At 36.7% G+C, this 24651-nt stretch overlaps 1 protein-coding gene across 1 annotated transcript in view; it reads right to left on the bottom strand.

Moving 5' to 3' along the window:
* Positions 1-24651, bottom strand: part of ARHGAP24 (Rho GTPase activating protein 24) — a 504876-nt gene that overhangs the window by 399662 nt on the left and 80563 nt on the right. Inside the window, exon 2 of the mRNA XM_041758959.1 lies at positions 19528-19727. Coding sequence (XP_041614893.1) covers positions 19528-19707 — 180 coding nt within the window. The 5' untranslated portion in view covers positions 19708-19727. The remainder of the gene's footprint in view (positions 1-19527; positions 19728-24651) is intronic.

Here is a 24651-nt window from a genome sequence, read left to right as displayed (position 1 = left end):
AGGATTTCTAGTGAGATCATGAGAAAGGTGCAAAAACCCTAGAACAGTTGTTGGAGGTGGGATGGAGAAAAGGAGTACAAGCAAGGCAGAGAGACTCAGAGATACGAAAAAATGAAGCAGAAAATCAGAGAGATTCAGGAAGTCATAAGGTGTTCCTCTAATGAGGGATCAAGATCAAGTATTTTATACACTGTCAAGAACAAACCAGCTGCAAGGGTAAAGAGGTAATTGGCCCTTTTTCCTTCTGGATAGTAGTCCCCTGAGAACTAAAGGGGGGATGGGGACTCATGTCTAAGCATGCACCAGATTGGCCTTTTAAACTTGTTATCGTGAACCATTACTATCACAGTGGCCAGTGGAAAAGCCCCCAAGTGTGACCTGCCAAGGTAGAACTTCTCCTTGGAGATGGAGTAAGGATAATGGAAGGAAAGCTGAACATCTTTCATCTACTCAATTCCATTGAATTATAAAAATTAACTTCATTCCTTGCCAGAAATGACTAACTCTATTCTCCAACAACATCTTATCAGCAGGTGTTCAAGTCCCATAGTCTTGGGTCTTCTAAAGTCATAGTCCTGGAATAGATACATAATTTAATAGAGGACCTTTACTGTGAATCCTTCTAAGTTCCTCTAGGACTTCAGTCACCAGAGGAACATTCCAGATTTGCTTCCATAGAAATCCATAAAAATGAAAGACAGAAGGTGGGATTGATAGGCCAGCACATGCTATACTCAGTTTCCTGTCACATGTCCAAGAGGATACTCTATAGTGCATTTCCTATTAGCCATTCCCATGCTATGTATAGGAATTCAGTAATCATCAGTCACTGCTATGTATCACGTGTATCTTGTGTTAGAATGCATCCCATCTGCTTTTTTCAATGAAATCCTCTTCATTGTATGAGTTTGTAAAGAGAGCCAGAGTTAAAACACAGGTTTATTAGGGGGTATTGCTGAATCAGAGCAGTATAATGTGGGAACGGCCTCCAGATGTCTGCAGAGCTAACAGAGATTCATTTCATGAATGACTATGAAAACTCTGCATCAGATGTAGGTACATGGGTTTTAGCAAGCCATGCATCCCATCTTGGATACATGCTATTTGAGCATATCTCCCAAACAACCAAGTATTGCCTACAGAAGGCCAACACTTCCTCTCCTAGGACTTCTCAGCCAAAATTATGAGTTATTAACATAATTCCTGAGACTAAGAGTATGCCTCTAAATTGGCATCATTATTTCTTTTTTTAAAATATTTATTTATTTATTTATTATTTATGATATACATAAACATACATATGAAGAGAGAGAGAGAGGCAGAGACACAGGAGGAGGGAGAAGCAGGCTCCATGCCAGGAGCCCGACACGGGACTCAATCCTGGGACTCCAGGATCGTGCCCTGGGCCAAAGGCAGGTGCTAAACCACTGAGCCACCCAGGGATCCCCTGGCATCATTATTTCAAAAATTACAGGATTCCTCAGCAAAGATCTAAGCAAGCTATATTCCCATTTATTAAAGTAAGTATCCATTTCTTTTTTTTCTCTCTCTCATATTTGAAAAATATGTGTACTCAACAACCTCTAGGCACTAGATCCTGCCTACCTCCTCAGACATTTTTTGGCCTTCTTCTACTATTTCCTTCACTGTTCTGCCTGGTTTTGTCAAACAGGAAGTTAAACGACTATCAACTGTGTGTGGAATGCCACATAATGCAACTCCTGATGGACAGGATCACACAACTCCTGTTTCTCAATCTAGACTATGAGAGGAAAAAACTGGTCGGAAACAAAAATGCAGTTTTCAGTGAACGTAGTTCATCAGAGACATATAGACCTAAAGAGACAACAAATTTTGCTGCTAAAAATTATTTCTATAATCAAAACAAATTATATGATTAAAAATAACAATTAAAATATGTTGAAAGTTTTAATTCATATTATTACCTAAGATCTATAAGTATTTTGAAGTTTTTAAATTTTCCCCAGTAATATTAAGATGTGTTATAAGAATTGAAAAGTTAATCTGATATTTACATTGACCCTATTATAAAGGTTTTGGATAGTGACACAAAGAATTTCACAGACACTACTTTGAAAAATGACTTAATTGATAAAATTTCAAGCAGTAAACAAGAGTCTGATGAATGATATATGCGTATTTTAAAAATTCAGCCAACTTGTCTATTTCACAAGTTTTACATATCATAATTTCAGAAGAAAAGGGCATCAGAGGGGGCAAACTCATTTTGATCTTAAAAACATTCCCAAGCATGTTTAAAAGTCAAAAAGAGAAACAATATTTTAAATAGGTACTATCACTTTATCACAATTGCATGTGAAATGACACTTTAAAGAGGAAGTTTTAAAAACACTGAGAATTTTAGATAAGTAATTGTGTCACTATCTGTGATGACTAAAACTGCCTTCACCAAAGGTCTTTGCCCAAGTATGCAAAATGCAGACTAAGAGAACATTTGGAACATTTGTGAAATCTTTGTATAGTTTGAAAGTGGAATTCCTGCTTATATTCTCCTAGGATACTCTAAAGATAAATTACCCATTTCCAAAATAACTGAATATTACAATGTGTATTTTATAGGCAAATACAATGACTTCAGAAATAATTTAAAATATTAGCTTACTGGAAGAATTATGAGAGTTTACTTTTTTTTTAAGATTTTATTTGTTTATTCATGAGAGACACAGACAGAGAGAGAGAGAGAGAGGCAGAGACACAGGCAGAGGGAGAAGCAGGCTCCACGCAGGGAGCCCAATGTGGGACCCGATCCCAGGACTCCAGGATCATGCCCTGGGCCAAGGCAGCCGCTAAACCACTCAGCCACCCAGAGATTCCCGAGAGTTTACTTTTTAGAAAGCAGTAGCATTTGTGTGGCTAAGCAAAATTTCTAGAAACCCAAAACTGAGAAGTGACTCTGAAACCATCAGTTTCATGTCTTCCTTTAACAGAGGAAGTATGGGGAAAAGTGATTAATTGAAGGTAACATACCTCACCAATGGAAGAATAAAGTCCATGAGAACCCTGGGTTTTATAAAAGACAAAAATTGACAAGATGTTGAAAGTCTCCTTTAAAAATCCAGAGAATATCTAAGTATTGAGTCTAAGCATTTAAAACAAAACAAAACATCTAGGAAAAACATCCAGAATAGATGCAGGAATTTGGCTCTGGAAGGCTGTCTGAAAATGTTTTAGAGTCTTACTGCTGATGTTTCCTGCCTGCCTTTCCCATAGGAGGTTCTGAATGATAAATAACAGAGTTAACTTAGCATTATGTTGTCTTATTTAAATAATCAGTGCATGCTGCAAGCAAGGCCGGGGATTATTGCACATTCAATCCACATACAGGTCAGTGAGCTCACATCTACAGATTCAGTTCTTTATTCTAATAACCTTGTTTCTCAAGACAGGCCACAAGGGACACCAAGTAGAAGGTGTGCATCAATTTGTCCAAAATATGGTTTTAACTGCAATGAGGGATGTTATACTATTTAAGCATTGTGACCCTGTACTTAGAAAATATATTTAAGTCAGAACCCAGATTCACAAAAATTAGCTGAGAATTATGCTAATACATGGATTGGATTCTGTTAATCTCTTCTTTGACTATGACACAAACAGGAACAAGGAGTTAGAAGAGAAAAATACTTTATCTTGAGTCAAAATATATGAAGTGCTTATTATGATACGTTTTTAGTAGTTTAATATGTTAAGATATTAAAAATTATATTTGCCTAGCTAGAAAAATTAGGCAGAAAAAGAAATAAGAGGCACTCAAATGGGATAGGAAGAAGTAAAACAATCATTGTATGGAGAGGACATGATACTAAATATAGAAAACCCTAAAGACACACACACAAAAAACTGTTAGAAGTAATAAAAAAATTCAGTAAAGTTTTAGGATACAAAATCAATATACTATGTCTCTATATACTAATAATGAAATTTATTATGTTTCTATATATTAATAATGAAATTATTTGTTATGTTTCTATACTAATAAATGAAATATCAGATAGAAAAATTAAGGAAACAATCCTATCAATATATATGACCTCTGTGTTTATTGCAGCATTATTTACAAGAGCCAAATTATAGAAGCAGCCCAAGTGTCCATCGACTGATGGTGGATAAAGATGTGGCATATACACATAATGGAATATTATTTGGCCATAAAGAAGTATGAAATCTTGCCATTTACAATAACATGGTTGGAGATTGTATAGTGCTAAGAAAAACAAATCAGTCAGAGAAAGACAAATATCATATGATTTCACTCATATGTAGAATTTAAGAAACAAAATATAAGAAGAAAGGGGAAGAAAGGGATAAACCAAAATCTACAGTCTTAACTATAAAGGACAATCAGGTGGCTACCAGAGGGGAAGTGAGTGGGAGGATGAGTGAAATAGATGAAGGGAATTAAGAGTACATGTATTATGATGAGCACTGGTGCAATGTGTAGAATTGTTGAATCATGATGTTATACACCTGAAACTAATACAACACTGTATGTTAACTAACTGGAATTAGTATTTAAAAATTTAGTAAATAAAAAAAAATATCAATCCATTTATATTTGTATCAAAAAGAAAAAAACTACCTAGGAATAAATTTAACCAAGGAGGTGAATGACCTGGGAAAACTACAAAGATCCACTCTATCAAACGCAATCTTTATAAAAATTCCAATGACATTTTTCACAGAAATAAAATAAACAGTACTAAAATTTGTGTGGAACCACAAAAGACCCCACATAGTGAATGCAATCCTAGGAAAGAAAAACAAAGCTAGAGGCACCTCAAACCTGATTTCAAACTCTATCACAAACCTATTGTAATAAAATCAGTATGGTACTGGCATAAAACTAACCAGTAGATGAATATCAGACAATAAAGAATTCAGAAATAAACTCACATTTATATGATCAATTAATTTACGACAAAGGAGCCAAGAATACACAATGGGAAAGGCCAGTTTTTTCAATAAATGATGTTGGGAAAACTGGACATGCAAAAGAATGTAACTGGACCACTGTTTCACACCGCACACAAAAATTAACCTGAAGTGTATTAAAGACTTGAACATGAGACCTGAACTGATAAAACTTCTAGAATAAAGTATAGACAGTAAGCCCCATAACAAAGGTCTTGGATCTGACACCAAAAGCAAAAGCAACAAAAGCAAAAATAACAAGTGAGACTACATCAAACAAAAAAGTTTTTGTACAGCAAAAGAAACAATCAACAAAATGAAAAAGCAACCTACTCAATGGGAGAAAATATCTTAAAATCATATATCTGGGGCAGCCCAAGTGGCTCAGCAGATTGGCACCATCTTCAGCCCAGAGTGTGATCCTGGAGACCCAGGATCGAGTCCCAGGTCGGGCTCTCTGCATGGAGCCTGCTTCTCCCTCTGCCTGCTTCTCCCTCTGCCTGTGTCTCCGCCTCTCTGTGTGTGTGTCTCATGAATAAATAAACAAAATATTCAAAAAAATATATATCTGATAAGGGGTTAATATCCAAAATTTATAAAGGATGCATACAACTCAATAATGGAAAGAGAAAGAGACAGAAACAAACCAAAGCCATTCTATCTAAAAAATGGGTAGAAGGTCTGAATAGACATTTTTCCAAAAACTTACAGAAAACAGATACATGGAAAGATGCTCAACATCATTAATCATCAGTACTTACAAATCAAAACCACAATTATATATCACCTCACACATGTCAGAATGGCTATTATCAAAAGACAAAAGGTAACAAGTGTTGGTGAACATGTAGAGAAAAGGAGACCTTTGTGTACTGTTGGTGGGGATGCACACTGATGCAGCCGCTCTGAAAAACAGTACAGAGGCTCCTCAACAAATTAAAAATAGAACTACCATGTGATCCAGATATCCACTTCTAGATATTTATTAGAAGAAAACAAAAACATTAACTCAAAAAGATATATGCACCTTCATGTTCATTGCAACAATATTTATAATAGCCAAGACATAGAAAAAAAATCATCAGTGGATGAATGGATAAAGAAAACATGATAGATACAGATAGATAGAGACAGAGATCATATAAACTCAACGGTGTGTTATCCAGCTATACCAAAAGAATAAAAGTTGGTCATTTGCAACAACATGGATGGATGTCAAAGGTATTATGTTAAGTGAAATAAGTCAGGTAGAGACAGAATAACACTGTATGATCTCACTAAAACAACAACTAAAAAATAAGCTCATAAATACAAAGACCAGAGTGGTGGCTACCAGAGGTTGGGGGTGGAGGGGTGGAAGAAATGAGTAAAAAAGGTCCAGAGTTACAAACTTCCCCCAAAAACAATGTTTGTATATGGCAAGGTACTTGACTCATAAATGGAATAGAATATTGTTTCAAGTTCATAATCATAAGAAGTCAGACACATAATCATAAGAAGTCAGGATTTTAACTATCTCCAGAATTCTTAGTTAATAAGGGAATACTAGTCCCACTTATCTGGGAGGGAAACAAGTATGTACATTTGATTTATAAGCTGCAACTTAAAAATTGCAAAAATACGATATAGGCTTTTTATAATAGGGTGTTGAGTAGTAATTATCCTGTTGTCCTAGACTGATTTCTGGAACCTAAAACCAAAAATAAAGAGATGCTAAGTGCCTTGATTTGTTTTTCTTTTCTCTTTTTTCTTTTTTTCTTTTTCTTTCTTTCTTTTTTCTTTCTTTCTTTCTTTCTTTTTCTTTCTTTTCTTTCTTTCTTTCTTTCTTTCTTTCTTTCTTTCTTTCTTTCTTTCTTTCTTTCTTTCTTTCATCTTTATTTTTTTAGAGAGAGAAAACAAGCTGGGGAGAGGCAGAAGGAAGAGGAGAGAGATAATCTTAAGCAGCTCTCACGCTCAGCATGGAGCCCAAGGCAGGGCTCGATTTCATGACCCTGAGATCATGACCTGAGCTAAAATCAAGAGTCAGATGCTTAACCAATAGAGTCACCCAGGAACCCATTAATGCCATTATGTTCTAACAGATAGAATAAGAAAGAAAGAATAGAATCTGATCTAATCAGGGCACCTGGGTGGCTCAGTCAGTTAAGCATCTGCCTTTGGCTCAGGTCATGATCCTGGAGTCCTGGGGTCAAGCCCCACATGGGCTCCCTGCTCACTGGGAAGCCTGCTTCTCCCTCTCCCTTTGCCTGCTGCTCCCCTTGCTTGTGCTCTCTCTCGCTCTCTCTCTCTCTCAAATAAATAAATACAATCTTAAAAAAATAAAAAGAATCTGACCCAGTCAGATACTACCACTGTGGTCAGCACCACTACCTGTCTTCTTCCTACTTAAGGAAAGAAGTATGGGGAGGAATGCCATAAACCCCTCAAGGCAAGAGAAAGAACTCCAGAATTTTGAGCAACTGGGGAGGATGGCGGCTTGTTCCTCACTTGTAATGTGCTCAGGTTGTTCTGAACCTATCCCTGAGTACAGGGCAAAAGAAATGCAGAGTGGAGAAAATTTTGTGAAAATGTAAGGGAGCCTGCAGTACTAATTTGTCATGTCAGCTATGCTTGAATTTCCAGGAGTTCAAGTTCAACTAGGGAAGGTGGGACACCAGGTAATGAGATCCCAGTAGCAAGAAGCTGTGGGCATCCTGCTCACTCTGAGAGCTGGAGGGTGAAAAAGGAGGACAAGATATTGCCCCATCTCCAGCACCCTGGGTAGTCAAGATCTTTATAAAGAACCATGAATTTAGCCAGAGAAACAAGACCAATCACTGCAGTCCCCACAGAGCAATAGGTTCTTAGAGATGCATTTGTCTTTGCTCTCCTCTTCCTCTCCCAGTCTTCAATACTAGAGGCCTCAGAAAGAAAGAGAGAGTATCCCGTTCACGGCTCTCTCCAAGCATAGACAAACATTCCCTCTCTCTCTGTCTCTCTCCCCTCTTCCACCCATTTCTTGCTGCTGGAGGGAGAAAAGAAAAACACAGGCACACTGTGCTTCCTCCCTACTTGGAGTATACCCTCGAGACTGGTAAGTGCTGAGATGGAGTGTGGAGGGACGCAGATGAGATTAAATCCAAGCCTGAGGCTTCCATTTTAAATTACAATGAAATTTAATCACTGAAAATGATGGGTATAGGGGGTGCCTGGGAGGCATCTGACTCTTGGTTTTGGCTGAGTTGTGATTTCAGGATTGTGAGATTGAGCTCCAAATGGGGCTCTAAGCTCAATGCAGACTCTCCTTCTCCACCTGCCCCTCCCCTACATGCTCTCTCTCTGTCTTTCTAAAATAAATACGTTATAAAAAATGATTGGCATAGTTTCGCAAAAGGTTAAACATGAAGTTACCATATAAATCATCAATTTCACTTCTAAGTACATTAACTAAGAGAAATGAAAACATACATTCACACGTAAACTTGTACCTGAGAATCCATAGCGGCATTATTTATAACAGCCTCAAAGTGGAAACAATCCAAATGTCCATCAATGTGTAAGAATGAATAAACAAAATGTGGCATATTGATACAATGGAATATTATTCAGCCCTATAAAGAAGTGAAGTATTGATATATGCTAGACGTGGATGAACCTTGAAAATATTATGCTAAGGGAAGGAAGCCAAAATTCAGAAAGTAGGCATACCAATTCATGTATTGCTTCCTGGTAAAAGCAGTCAAACATTTTGTAAAGTATAATTTATGTAGTTTACAATTGATAAACATTCACTGAATGAATGAACATATGGTAATAGTGCTAGGAAAATAGAGAGCAGCTGGATCTAGGCAAGATCAAGGTAAAGAAGAAAGGACTGGAAGATTGAGTGCCCAAGAGAAACTTTTAAAAAAATCACTTAAAAAAAGAAAATCACTAGCAACTGCCTATGAAACACTTCATATCAGGGGAAGGAAAAAGTAACCTTTGAAAATAGATTACTCTAAGCACTAAAAATATAAATGTTCAAGTCACATTTTCACCTTTCATTTTCCTCCCATAAAGTCTTTTTTCCACTAAATGGATAATGGAAATATGCCTAGGTTCATGCTAATGAGATAATCCATATATAGACTATCTGGTTCCATATATTGAACTGTATCACAAATACAGAAGCCCTCAGTCAATATGATTAAATGTTAGATGCAGAACTCAAGGGATTTAACTCCAGTAATTCTCTTTCAAACTGGTGTTGAGGAATAACTGCTGTACATAAGATAAGAAAACCAGGGCTGCTGCTCTCTGGGGTGGTCCAGTTCTCAAAGAAAATCCTTCAATTCTCCTTTGCTGTCATCATAATCCTTTTGATAAGCTCTGAAGGAGCCCCAAAAGTAATTTAAACAAAAAGAAAAGACTGACGACAAAGGTGAGCATTGTACTTTAGGAATCTTTTCGTGTGAGTTCAGTAGTTTGATAGCATAGGTCACCAGCAGAAACAAGTGATCTTCTGCTTTGAAGTTAGCATTACTTACTTGGGGTGATCATCTATTATTTTCTTCATTATTCAAGTAATAAGGTATATATTACAGATCCTGACTTCTAAACTGCCATGTCAGGGTATCCTGATAGACAAAGACAATAAAAATGATGATGGTGATGATGATACTAACACAATACTTAATATTTACTGAGAGCTTAATATATATAGTCAGGTACTGTATAAGTATTCTGGAAATAAACAGTATTCTAGAAACATCATTTCAGGTATGCTAACAACTACTCTGCGAGATAGGTATTATTACTTACATTTAACTGAGGAGTAATTTAATCAAGTAAGTAAAAAGAAATCTACCCGAGGCTTATAGAGAGTGATGGAGTCTAATTTGACCCTACGAAGTCTGACTCAAGAACCTGTATACAAAATAATCGGGTTCAGCTGCTTTCCAGGGAAATGCCCATACTGTACAAAAACAATTCTAGAGAAAATTATGAGGATGAAATCTTATAACTGTGTTCCCACTGACTACCATGTCCCACCCATCAATCTCTATGTTGTCTTTGTTTTGTTTTGTTTTCTAGATCTTATATACTTATTTATTTGAGAGAGAAAGAGACAAGCAGACTCCATGCTGAGTGCACAGCCCACTGCGGGGCTTGATCCCAAGACTCTGAGATCATGACCTGAGCCAAAATCAAGAGTTGGATGCTTAACAGATGGAGCCACCTAGGTGCCCCATCAATTTCTACATTTGTGCAAGATATTGTCTGCTGCTCTTCATCCCAGATGCCCTCTCCAGCAGCAACAGATTTTTCTCAATTCTTCCTTCTGCAGTCAAAAGTGAGCCGATGGGCATGCCCATAATTCATGCTTAAGTATGATAGAAGGTCAAGTATTTATCTGTAGTATAGTTGCTTTTCCATCATTTTTCCAGAGATTATGTCATAATACAAAATAGCCAATTATAGATATTCCAGACAGAATCGCAGAGTTTTCAGAGGAAGACTTTCTAGTTATGTGGGTATTTTGGATTCCTTTACAATGAGCTACACCTAGAATGAGCCCTATGGTCACTGCTTAGCTCTAAAACCAATAAACCAAGGAAAACAGGCACATAAAAGCAGGGAAAACATAAGTTCTTAGGATACGATCTGCAATCCTTGACACAGCTTCCTTGTATGTACATACTTCCCCAAATTCATCTCTCAACACTTTTTGCCTTCTTTTCTTAATTGACCATTACATATTTCCCAAAAATCTCTCAAAAGGCTATAGCCTACACCTTTTATTATGTCACATATACTACCCCGACAGCTTATTAGCTGTATCACCTTTCTATTCCCAATTAAATATATATTCTTTTGGGATGCCTGAGTGGCTCAGTGGTTGAGTGTTTGCTCCGGGTGTGATCCCAGAGTCCTGGGACCAAGTTCTGCATCAGGCTCCCTGTAGGGAGGATGCTTCCCCCTCTGCTTGTGTCTCTGCCTCTCTCTGTGTGTGTCTCTCATGAATAAATAAATAAGGAAAAATAGATAGATAGATAGATAGATAGATAGATAGATAGATAGATATTCTTTTGAAAAACTCTTCCTGAGTCTTGAAGTGGTGATAGTGTCCCTCCTTTGGTCTCCAATGGCAAAATAGATATTATATTGTTTGGTAACTGAAATAATTTATAACAGTACTGGAATTTAACACTGGATTCATGATGCTTAGTATCATTTTATCACCTGTGGCAGAGTCCATTAATTCTTTCTCAATACCAATGTTCTCCTCTGCTCCCAGGATAAAGCTGGGCTACATGTTCAGCCCCTTTTGCAGTTGGGTTTGGTTCTGCGACTCAGTTCTAGCTAATGAAATGTGAACAGAAGTAGAAAGAGCCACTACCACAGCTGGTCCATCCAAACCTTCTATGCAACACTCCCTTTTACATCCTCCTATTTGATCAGAAAAGGAATGACCGACCCTATGGTGAATTTGGAAGCCAAACGTTAAAATTACAAAATCTCTGGCAGCCTGGGTTTCTAAACATTTGTTTGGAGCAGACCAAGAAGATCCCCCTCACTTACCTGGAATTCCTTTGGACTTTCACCTGAGAAAGAAATAAAGCTGCTTCTTTTTAAATTCTTTTTTTTTTTTTCGGATAAGGGGGAGTCCATTTGTCATAGAATTGGTTATATCACCTTGATATTTCCTGGAAACTAGCATAATAACTACAGGTGCATTAGAAATTTGTAAGTATGTGCTGAATTTTTAAAAAATCAAATGAATGCATGAGTAGCATGAATATCTTAAATACATTCTATTTCATTATGCTAATATAAAAACAGCTAACATGCATTTTATGCTTACTAAGTGCCACCGCTAAGATCATTTACATAAATTACTTAACCTAATCCTCTTAAAAATGTTATGAGATAGGTACTATTATTATCTCATTGCACAGATTAGTAAATTGAAGTTTAAACCAGCTTACTCACTACTCAATATATCATAATTAGCATCTGGTGGAGTCAAGATTCAATCCAAACAATCTGACTCAAAGTCTATATTTTTAATCACTCTGAAATGGCTGTGTAGAAGTATGCTATCAAAAAAAAAAAAAACTTCAACTAAAAACAGAATAAAATAATATTTTAGATTAATAACACTGCTTCTTGATATAATTATTTCTAGGAATGAGCTAAGATTTCCCCCAAAATTTATGATGATACACAATACCATTTTATGTGTCTTTTTAAAGGTCAAGAGATTTAGTTACCACTCAGAAAGTCAGTTTTAGATTTAAGGAGGAGATCCAAGTTTCAAGGTTCCTAATATTACCTTAAGCATTCAACTGGGGTTTTGTCTTCTTCTAGTTCAAACAGCAAATGCCTTAGAGATTTCTTGATTTCATTAACTCACAAGTTTCATTAAATATATAAAATTAGGGATCCCTGGGTGGCGCAGTGGTTTGGCGCTTGCCTTTGGCTCAGGGCGTGATCCTGGAGACCCGGGATCAAATCCCACATCAGGCTCCCGGTGCATGGAGCCTGCTTCTCCCTCTGCCTATGTCTCTGCCCCTCTCTCTCTCTCTCTCTCTCTGTGACTATCATAAATAAATAAAAAAAAAAATAAATTAAAAAAATAAATAAATAAATAAATAAATATATAAAATTAGAGCTTACTCTTAAATTAGTAATCAATTTTTGCACAATTAGAGGTAAACCCTCAGGTCATAATTCATTCAAAATCACTTTATACCTTAAGTTAAGAAAATTCAGTGTTATCTAATGTAGTGTCATCTTCATCATGTCCAGAAAAAAATCCTCTCCACACAATCAGATCAATTTTTCTGTTTTAGAAAATCTAGACTAGTTTAATTGGGTTGGTATCTGTTTGGATTTTAGTCATTTTATCAGGAGTCTCAGGCTGGCTTCTAAAAATCACTGCTTTCCAATGTCAAATTCTAGTACCTAAGGTATGTAAATATACAAGTATCATCAAACTTGAAACTTAGCTATTATTTAGGTAATAATATATTTCATGATAGAAGTGAAACAGATGGTTTCAAAAAAGCACTAGAATTTCTCACTGGATTCATTTGCAAAATCTACAAAACTACTTTATATTTAGAATAACTATAATGATCATACTTTATCTCTGACTCAGCTGCTTCCCTCATGTTACAATATCCACAATTAAGGTCACAGTCATTTGTCATGATCATTAGTGAAAGACGGCCAAACAGATATTTTAAAACCTCTCTAAATCGCAATTCAAAGGTGCTAGGGATGTTCAGTGTTGATGGAAGAACTTCTCTTTTTCATAGATTCTTCAAACAGTATAATTTTAACTTTTTTTTCCATATATAAGAGGAAGGGAGACAGAACATGAGAGACTCCTAACTCTGGGAAACAAACTAGGGGTGGGGGAAGGGGAGGTGGGCGGGGGGTGGGGGTGACTCCGGTGACAGGCACTAAGGGAGGCACTTGATGGGATGAGCACTGGGTGTTATTCTATATGTTGGCAAATTGAACACCAATAAAAAATAAATTTACAAAAAAAAAGATAAAAAAGATAAAAAACATTACCTAAAATCTGGAAAAATATAGTACTTATAACATGTCTATAATAATCATGGGTATATTAATTTATTTTTAATTGGCTATATGCAACATTTTTTGTGTTTTATTGTTGTTTTTTGGAAACAACCAAAATCAACCAAACAACCAAAAATCCTTTATTATTTAGGAATAACATTTTTTTAAGTAATCTCTACACCCAATGTGGACCAAATGTGCAACCTCAAGATCAAGAGTTGCATGCTAGGGATGCCTGGGTGGCGGAGCGGTTTGGCGCCTGCCTTTGGCCCAGCATCGGGCTCCCGGTGCATGGGGCCTGCTTCTCCCTCTGCCTATGTCTCTGCCTCTCTTTCTCTCTCTGTGACTATCATAAAAAAAAAAAAAAAAAAAGAGTTGCATGCTCTATTGACTGAGCCATCCCAACTTTATTTTTTAAATCTATTCTGAATAACATCTGTATTTGCGTAAGCGCAGACACTGTAGAAAATGATCTGGGAGCAAGTTTTGGCCTAAATGAACTAAAGTTTCTTTCATTTTAAAATTATAGGATATAAATAATTTTAGCTTGATTTATTTTAAATGTAAAACTTAAAATATTTTAAGGCATACTTCATTTTCTTTGTTATTTATTTATGATAGTCACAGAGAGAGAGAGGGGCAGAGGGAGAAGCAGGCTCCATGCACCGGGAGCCCAACGTGGGACTCGATCCTAGGTCTCCAGGATAGCGCCCTGAGCCAAAGGCAGGCGCTAAACCGCTGTGCCACCCAGGGATCCCTTAAGGCATACTTCTAATGTATTGCCCAAGGAACTCTGATTAAGGGCTGGAAAGTCTTATTTACAAATCAGGCACTATCTCCAGAGAGAGGAGAACTTACGGGTGTTTTTGCCTTTTGCTCAAAAAGAAAAGACAAGAAAAGTGGCAGTGAGACTTTCTAAGATCTCAAACTTGTGCAGGTTGTAGAATATTTAGAAGGCAAGGTGCGATTTGAATAAGAACATCAGACACCAATGGCAGGTTCAAATAATTAAATGTTTAATGCACTAAATTGGATCTATTAAGTTCTAGTAGAGATAAAAGTTGATGGTACAGATAAAAGAAAAATCTAACTGGAAAAATTGTATTCATTAACAGAAGTTTGCAACATATTAGGCGTTACAGACTGAATTGTGATTCCCCAAAATTCACATATTGAAGTCCTACCCCTCAACCCCATGTGGAGATAATTCAAGTTAAATGAGGTCTTAAGGGGAGGGCCTGGACCTAATCCATCTCTTGTCCTTACAAGAGAAGAGATATCAGAGCTCTCTTATGCTCCTCTACACAAGGCAGCAGGCATGTGAGGACACAGAGGGAGAGCAGCTGTCTGCAATCCAGGAAGAGAAGCTTCACCAGAGACCAACCTTGGTCTTGGGTCTTCCAGCCTCCAGAGCTGTGAGGAAATACGTTGTTGTTGTTTAAGCCACCCAGGATATGGCATTTTGTGATGGCAACCCAAGCAAACTTATACATTTTTTTAAATGGCTGCCATTATTCCTTTCTAATAGATTAATGTAGTTTTGCAACTTGAGTAACTACAGGTGTTCTAGAAATAGCTTCCCATCATGTACCAGAATAAGTGTCTCAAACAACACATGCATCCCTTCATATTGAGGCCCCACATATCACTTAAACCCCATTTCTTGTCATTTCACTCCCCTCACAAAATGGAGCTATCTATTGATGTCTATTTTACCACTCTCTGGCTTTCCTCTGCTCTCAATTTCTTTTTCAGTTTAACTACCTGGAAAACTGCCTCCAACCTTCAGCACCCTGGGTAAGGTTCATCTCTTGGTTTATGCCACCTTCCTCAACCCTCCTACACAGAATCATCACTCAATCCTTGGCATTAATTGTATCTGTGTTTTTAAAGTGCCCAGTGCTCTCTCTCTCTCTCTCTCTCTCTCAAATAAATGAATAAAATCTCTGACCAAAAAAAATAAAAAATAAAGTGCCCAGTGCTTACGTTATTAACTGTCCCAACTATAGTTTTGCTCATTTATTTCCCCCAACAGATGTGTAGTTTTTAATAACAAGAATAATACAGAGTTTGACTCTCTTCATTGAGTTGAGGAAAAAATCAGTAAAAGTTTTACTAAAATAAATTGAAAACCTTTTTCTACAACAGGAGAAACACATTTCAAGGGTGTTAATACTCTCCTTTTAGAAATGCCTTCTAAGAGAGAGAAAAACAAATCCAGATTAAGTTTATTGAATATTTTTCGCTGGTTAGGAATACTTAAAAGGGTGATTTTTTCATTTCATTAGTGACTTTCCCTCCAGTAATAATGAAATAGCCCTCATCAAAATAAATGAAGGCCAAGGGCATTCTTATGCTTGAAAGCACCAATGCTGAAAATAATAAGTAAGAAGTAGTTCTGATTGAAAACAAATCTAAAGAAAAGTTAAGGATTTGTGAGCAAGTGAAAAGCAAAACTGAGGGAACATTGGATCAAGAGCAAGGGAATCTGGCTTTTAGTTTCTCATCTGCCAGTCATTAACAATATTCTATGGCCAGTACACACATACATTCAACATTCACGCATGTGCATGTACACACACACACACACACACACACACACAATTCATCTGTAAAAGGAAGGGATTTATAATAACTAAATTTTTTCCAGTTTTAACATTTTTCAAGATGTTCAATTGTTCTTCATTGAGGTGATTCTTTAAAAAAGATTTACTTAATGTGATTTAAACTTTGTGGTTATGAAGTGATTATGATTTAATATACCAAGTTATGTTTTCAGTTATGACTTTAATAAATGAGGTTGAGAATAGTCAATACTACTCCCAGCACTTGGTACTGGCCCTACCCTTCCTGGCTATAGATACCTTCTATTGACTCCCTCACTAACTCATGCAAAAATACACTTCAGAACTTACAATGTGCCAGGCATCTACCTACCTTCACTTAAAAAAACTACTTTTTTTTTTTTTTTAAGTAGACTCCATGTCGAGCATGAAGCACAACGTGGGGCTTAAATTCACAACCCTGAGATCAAGACCTGAGCCGAAATCAAGAGTTGGGTGCTTACCTGACTGAGCCACCCAGATGCCCCAGAAACTACTTTTAAGTAAGGAATTGCCCATTCACAGGCAAATATGTGGTCCTTAAAATTACTAAGTGCCCTCTAAAACAGAAACTGAGTTTTTAATCTGATTCTTTGTGCGTGCATTTGAATGTTAGTGTAAAAGATTAAAGTTAAAATGCACAATGTTAAGATTCTTGGTGCTTGAACTGCGAAAGACAATATAAGGGACGCCTGGGTAGCTTAGTAGTTGAGCATCTGTCTTTGGCTCAGGTTGTGATCCCAGAATCCTGGGATCAAGTTCGCATTGGGCCCCCCAGGGGGAGCCTGCTTCTCCCTTTGCCTATATCTCTGCCTCTTTCTCTATGTCTCTCATGAATAAATAAATAAAATCTTTTAAAAAAAGATAATATAAAAAATAATAATAATTCAAAGTTATTCAACCTCGATTTTTTAAGGGGAGGAAGGGCAGAGGGAGAGGGAGAGAGAGAATCTTAAGGAGGTTCTATGCCTAATGCAGAGGCCAACATGGGGCTCAATCTCACAATCCTGAGATCAGAACCTGAGCTGATATTAAGAGTCCAACACTTAACTGACTGAGCCACTGAGGTGCCCCTACCCTAAATTTTGACTGCTTCATTAACAAATGATATTTGGAAACTTTTGAAACTTTTGGGGGGGAAATAAGAGCATCCTATCTTTGGTTTAAGAATTAGTAATTTCTTGACAATATAACTCTATTTTGCTAATATTAATTATTATAAGTTTAGAAACACTGGTAATATAATGATATCAAAATACAACTTGTCTTAGAAACATTAGTAATTAAAGGGATTTTTATTTTGAGGCAATTTTCACTTGAATTAATCAGAAAATTTTGCATTTTCTTATTTATATGTCAATTTGTTAACAAAATAACTACATTGTAGTTATCTGAAAACCATCTGTAACTATATAAACCTTCTGAGAAACTACACAGAGAAATACATAGCATAGCGAAGGCAGTATAATAATATTCTCCTTGAACAGCTTAGGGCAGAGTTCCTCAAACTGGGGTTCCTGTGCATATTCTCTGACATCTGCAAGTTTCAGATTTTAGAAACATTGAGCTGGGGCCTGATCCACTCTATCCCACGTTCCTCACTAGAAAATACACTAAGTTCACCAAAGAGTCAGAACATTTGTTTGATCTTCTTTCACATCTTCACTCACTCAGTTCCTGAATCCTCTGCTCTCCTTATCCCCCATTTAGGTCCTAGATCCTACCTAATTAATAATTTAAAATTGTATTCATTCTGGCCAAACTATGCCAGAAGAAGTTTCCATGAGATAAAACATTGGATCTTACTCATACTTCCATTTTATTCCATGTGTTTCTCCATATCAAAGCCCCCATACTGGCTCCTCCATATTCTGTTTTCTCAGAATCCTGATCCCTTTATCTGAGTTTGATAAAAATGATTTTACATTTAAGATAATACCATAATGTAATCTATAGTATAAAATAAGTATAATGAGAAAAGAACCCTAGAGCGTAGGATAAGAGGCAAAAGATTCTACTGCTTTGCCTCTAATGTCCATAAATCTTTGTCATATTGCTTCTTATCATTAAACCACAATTTCTCCATCTGTAACGGTAATCCCCATCTCAACTGGTTTGCTATGACAAATGCAATAATTGGTATGGACATGCACTATAACTATCATGATACCAACAATATGGGATATTCTCATTAATTTATTTATGAGGTCTTTGGCTAAGGATATATGAGGTCAGACTTACCTGGAAGCAAATCATGGCACCATTGTCTAATTTGGAATAATGCATATTATCCCTGAACCTTGGTTTCTTCATGCATCCATGAGGATAATCCTACCTCATAGGACTATTTTGAGCATTTCATAAGATAATATATATAAGCTCTTAGTCTAATGCCTGGCTTTGGTAAATAAATGCTTAAAACATAGCAGCAATTTCAAAAAATATTTATAGGATGTGCCTTTGTTGCTATTTTTTTTTTAAATAATGCAACTAGACAAATGAGAACTTTGTGGAATTATAATGTCTGAGAATGTACAATACTAAGCAGGGCCCTGATCTAAATTCTTAATTAAGTTCTTGAACTTTAACACAAGGGAAATAGCCTCAAAAACATACTGTTAGGAATGTTTTTGTCATTTAATCTATAATGTTTCTTCTTTCATTTACAAATCCTATGGCTAGAGATGAAGGGAAAACACACAGAGGATACCTCAGGTTGCATCTTCCTCCATCAATTGATGATCACAGCTAAGAAAGCCTGTTGTAGCTACAGGAAGAACTAGGGATTTTTCCTCTCTCTCATTGTAACCTAGAGACTCGTGGCTGAGAAAATGATAAGTAAATAAGCAAATATAAGACCACTGAGGAACTACAAAAGACAAAAAATGATTCCCAGAAGAGTGTATTGTGTCTGCTAGTTGGATGTATCAATGTTGTTCCATTTAGCACTATATCCATACTTTATTATGCGAGTTAAGGTGGAAGGAAGCCCCCAGAGAACTGATGCTGAGGGCGTCTCAAAAATTACTGAAAGCTGTGTTTATAGTTTTCCTTCAAATCTGCTGGCAATGGACTTCTGAGTAAAGGAAAGATGTTTTGGCTATGATATATATCTTCTAGCAGTCGTCCATTAAAATTTCTCGTAAAGCATGCATGCCTGAGGGACTCAGACATTCTGTTCCAGCTTAGTAAAAGTCAAAATTAATATCAGACAAGTATAATTTGCCTCTTGGCCTCAATTAGCAAGTCCATCATCTTGAACCAAAGTAAACAATGAGAAAAAGTGTGAAAGATGCCAATAAGCTGAAGGAGACCAGGGGAATGGAGTCGATCTCAGACTCCATCAGTTTCTAGCAAACCCTTCTAACTTTTGGATTGCTTGTGACCTTAGTGCTTTTTATTTTCTCTAACTTACCAAAGGCTTTGTTTCATCTTCATCTTTGAAATAATAGAGCTGATCACCCTTGAGCACAAACCAGCGAGTATGCCAAGTCTTGACAAAGCCTCCTTGCTTCCTCAGCCACCCACACTTCATGGCATTGTTCCGCCCTTGACCTTGCTGGGGGTAGTCGGTGGAGTCATTGTTCTCCTCCATTATCAAGCTGATGAACTTTCCTATTTAGGAGAGAAGAAGAAAAAAAGAGAGAGAGAATAAGGTACTCTGGCATATTCAATTCCCTCCTAAATCACTTCTGTCCCTTAAAAAAAGTAGGAAGAGTGAAAAATGTATATCCACTTACTTGCCAAATTTCTAGAGGCAAACCAGAGACCTGACAACAATATGCCTGGAAAAAACTTGGAGAAAGCTTGTTGTGTCTTCCTTTAACGAGCTAATCAGCTGGGTGATAATATTCCTTTCTTCCTAAGTAGAACTAAAGAATGGGAAAGTTCTAAAGATAATGTGTTAAGAAGCAATTTTTGAAAATAAACTCAAACCACCAACAAAAACATAATTCTCATGATAAGGGGCCTCTGTCTGGTGTGCACTGACTGGGTCCTGTATGTGCAGGCCTGTGATTATCTGAGCAAACACTAGCCTGACACATGTTAAAGTTTAAAGGGACTATTTTTAAAACCTCAGTGGAAGACATTTGTTTTACATATGTGAAAATTTCTCCAAATGTATCTACTCCCCATTCTCCCAAAGTATTCCTTTGAGAGTTTCTTTGGCTGGTAAGGAATTATTGCAGCTGAAAAAGTCTAGGAAAACAAAAGACAAAAAAACAAAACCAAAAAAAAAAAAAAACAAACCCCAAACCAAAACCAAAAATGCCCTGCTTGGCCTGGAGTGAGTGGTGCCCTCCAGCTGCTCTAGGAAGAGCATTTCAAGGGTATGTGTGAAGGGGTATAAGTTCATACACACTATACATAGCAAGAAAAAGAGTTTATCATGGAAAAAATATTAATCAACAGGTAAAAAGTTAAAATACCACAGTAACAATAGATGAGGTGGCTTTCCGGAAGAGCCAGGGACCAGAGGGTAAGAATAAAAGATATTTTCCTGTCCCAAAGGCTTCCAGAAAATGCTTGCTAATGTTTTTTTTCAGCACTTTTCCAGGAATTGAAAAGTTCAGTCTTTACCCTGTGTCTTGGAGGAGGATATAAGAATACATGTTAATTAACAAGACATAGAATATTCCTGTTTGGCATATTAGTGCACAAAGCTCTGGGGTTTTTTTCTGCTTGATCTCAGAAAACAAGCTGCCTTTATGTCTAGTCTTTATTTTCACCACTATTTTTTTCACTTAATTTGTATGTACACAATCTTAGTTATATTCCATGAAATTTCCATTGTCGGCCTCCACATTTCTTCCATAAAGGGAGGTTCGAACCCTCCACATTGGGCCTCGTTTCTTTGAATGTAGTCCTGCCATTCCATCTGCAGGGATGAAGCAGAACTTTGATTCTAATTTTTCTTATTTGGATCTTTTCAACCATCTTAGTAGTTTTGCCTCTTCTACTGGCATGCATTGCAGGTTTTCTCCATCCCTGCTTTCAGGCTCCAAGTAGGTCACTTGACTACCATCTGTCTCATGCAATATCCACTTTCCTCTTTCTTGTCCTGAAATATCCTCCTCATTAACAGGCCCTCATCTCTATAAAACATCTCAAAACTTCCTCTGCTCTACAGGGCATTCCCATGAGAGTAGCCACTTAGTGCAGGAAACATTCTCTCATCGTGTGTGTGCATGTGTGTGTACAGACTGGATCATGCCTGTGCTTCAAGTTTGTTATGCCCTTAGGGCAGGCAATTATCAACTTTTGTCTTTCACAGTACTTGACCTAGTATAGTAAAAAGAGCCAAGTAAATCTCATTCTAAAAGAACAATAAATGCTGTAACATAATTTAGATAATAATGCTTATTCAGAACACTCTAAATCATCTTTTTTGGCTTCTTGGTATTTAAATTGCTCAAATCTATATAACTTGAGATGTCACCATCGCTTATTTATTCTTTGACCAAATACTTTAACTTCTAAAGTTGAGTAAGACATTAAAGCAAACATTTCAACATATGCACACACATCCAGACATACACAAAAATCTCTAATTCATTATACAACAACAAATTCCTTCTCTAGGACTCTTCTTTTTTTTTCTTTCCTCTCACATTAATATTTTTGATTAAATTTGAAAAATCGCCTCTAAAATGTTTCAAGGTAATGGGAAACCTAACCATCAATAATAATAAAAAAAATACAAGTGCTTAGTTTTGCCTTTGTCTACCATTAATACCTTAGCAAAAAATGTGCACACAAACATGATGCATGATTCTCCTTGTCTATCTTCCAGAAAGCCAGTGAAATCAATGGCAGCTATAATGAACTCCTGGCTATAATGCCTATATTTTCCTGATTCCAGAATATATCAGATAGTATTTTAATAGTACTAGTTGTAAAAATTCAGTAAAACAGGAATGAAAACAGAGTGTATCAAATCCCTAAGAGAAAATAATAGTAAAATTAAGTTTTACTAAAGTAACCATGATTTTTATAGAGGAGGTTTTTTTTAAAGATTTTATTTATTTATTAGAGAGAAAGCATCAGCAGAGGGGAGGGGTAAAAGGAGAGGGGAAGCAGACTCCCTGCTGAGCAGAGAACCTGATGTAAGTCTGGATCTGGGACCCCTCCCAGGATCCGGGAATCATAACCTGAGCCATAGGCAGCCACTTAACTGACTGAGCCACCCAGATGCCCCCAGAGCAGTTTTGATATTTCTACAGAAATTAGATGGTTCAATTTCTAAATCTTCATCTTTAAAACAAGGATTCTGGGTTGAATCATTTCTAACTACGGACCCAGAAAAATTTTAGCACTCTGAAATCTACCATCTCTGTAATTCCATAAAAATAAAGACCCTAGGTAATATCAACACGTAGGACAATGCTGACATATGGTGAAGCTCAATCAATGTTTGATGAATTCATAAATTTTGTAATAGGTTTGGTGTTAGATATCTAAAAATGAACATAACACCCTCTGAAACCTAATCCTGCCCCAAACCTGATCTTAGTAAATGGTACCATGATATACCCATTGTGCAGGGGGGGGGGGGGGGGGCAGTAGAAAGAAAAGAGAAAAAAAAGAAAAGTGATCATTTTTGATTCCTGACCCTCCTCATACTGATTATCAGAAGATTATATACCTCTCAAAAATATTTCAGATCCATTCAATTGTCTCCATCTCCACCAAGACCCTGTGATCCAAGCCATTGTCTTTGACTAGAGGATTCTAACAGCCCTCTGACTGGTCTCATTTCTTCCATTCTTAACTACAGACACAAACACATGCTCACACATACTTCATTTACCACAAAAAAAGCCAAAGTGAGCTTTTAAAATTTTAAATCAGATGATTTTCTACTTTTTACATTTTAATTGGCTCCCATTGTGCTTATTTTAAAAACTTGAGTCTTAACCATGACCTGTAAGACTCTGAATCATCTGGCATCTGTTTACAGGTTAACCTAATCTCATACCACCCCCACCTCATTTCTCCCACTTCAACATACACGTGCATGTGTGTGCAAACACACGCAAACACACACACACACACACACACACAAACACACACACACACGCTCTGATGCAAGCAACCACACCAGCTTCCTTTCAGTTCTGGAAACACCCAAACCCCATCATGCCTTGAATCTTGTTACTTGCTGATCTCTGTTTAGGCCACCCTGCAATTGCTCTTTAGATAACCAGCCCCTTCTCATTCTTTAAGTCTCAGCCTAAAATCCACTCATTCCAATAAACACTAACTAATCACCTAGTGAATTAGTTCCCCTGTTGCTATTCTCCATCACTGAACTCTGACCTCTGTCTTCCTGAAACTTGACTAAATTGTTATTTCTTTAGCTATTTACTGCCAATTATCCTTCCAGGAGACCATAAACTTCACAAGGTCAAGGACTTGCTTTTCCTCACTACAGTGTACCCAGTGCTTTTAAGAATGCTTATTTGGTATTCAGGAAATAATTGTTGAATCAGTGAATAAGCTATGTGACAACCACAATAGAATTCCTACAAATAATATCTTGGACTTTTTAAATTGCATTTAATGCCATAAAGAAGATTGTACACTTTAAGAACCTGATCTTTTTCCTTTAACATAAAAGACTTCAATTAGTATGAACATTGTACTTAAACACAATGTCAAAATCATCAAACCTAAATGAACCTGAAACTGCCTTTCAAGAAAAAATACAACACTCAGAATTTACACATTTTAGCCTTGGCAGGAAATACATGTAATCAATTGTGGTTTAGCATGAAGAAAAATACAGATTACTCAAATTCTCAGAGAATGATTTAACTGAATTTCCACTGGGAAAGTACTTTCACCATGGTCAGGATATGGCAGCTAGGTAGTACAGGAGATTACAAAATAGAACCATCAGCTTAAGTGTTTAGCAAATCAATATAACAATGACAACACAACAATAACATAAATAAATGGTTGCTCTAAACTAAAACAAAAACAGAATTGCAAAGTTAACTGGTGTCCTCCTATCAATCTTAGGAAAAACCCTTAGCAATGACTACTGTGCCATGCTAGGGTTTAGAAAGTTCTAATCATTTGATGGGCTGGTAGCTTTGAATTATTTTCCAGGGGTGGAAACTGGTTCATGTATCCTTCTTGCAATCATATAGGTTTAGGTTAACAGTATTACATGATGCAATCAGAGGTAAATTCATGCTCCTAGCAGAATTTTCTAAAAGTCAAACAGCCACATGCATAAGTATTTATGTATATGACTTCATGTCAACAGGAAATAAATAAGCAACCACAAAAACAAAACAGTTATAGATAGAATGCCATATGCCATAGAGTTGCAATAGGTGTGAATTTACCTACATGACTACAAATGTTCAGCAAACCCAAGAGAAAAATGAAGGATGGAGCTAGAGAGAAAGAGAAGGGAGAGAGAGCTTCAATAGCATGACAATTACACCACAAAGCCTCTAGCACATTCAGTGAACACCTAACTAGGACAAGTGGGAGGTACATTCTTGCAGCGAGGGTTGTTCCCTGG

The sequence above is a fragment of the Vulpes lagopus genome, chromosome 6 (genome assembly GCF_018345385.1).
Source record: "Vulpes lagopus strain Blue_001 chromosome 6, ASM1834538v1, whole genome shotgun sequence".
Taxonomy (NCBI): Eukaryota; Metazoa; Chordata; class Mammalia; order Carnivora; family Canidae; genus Vulpes; species Vulpes lagopus.
Note: the sequence above shows the minus strand (reverse complement) of the source record. Positions and strands in the feature narration are given on the sequence as shown.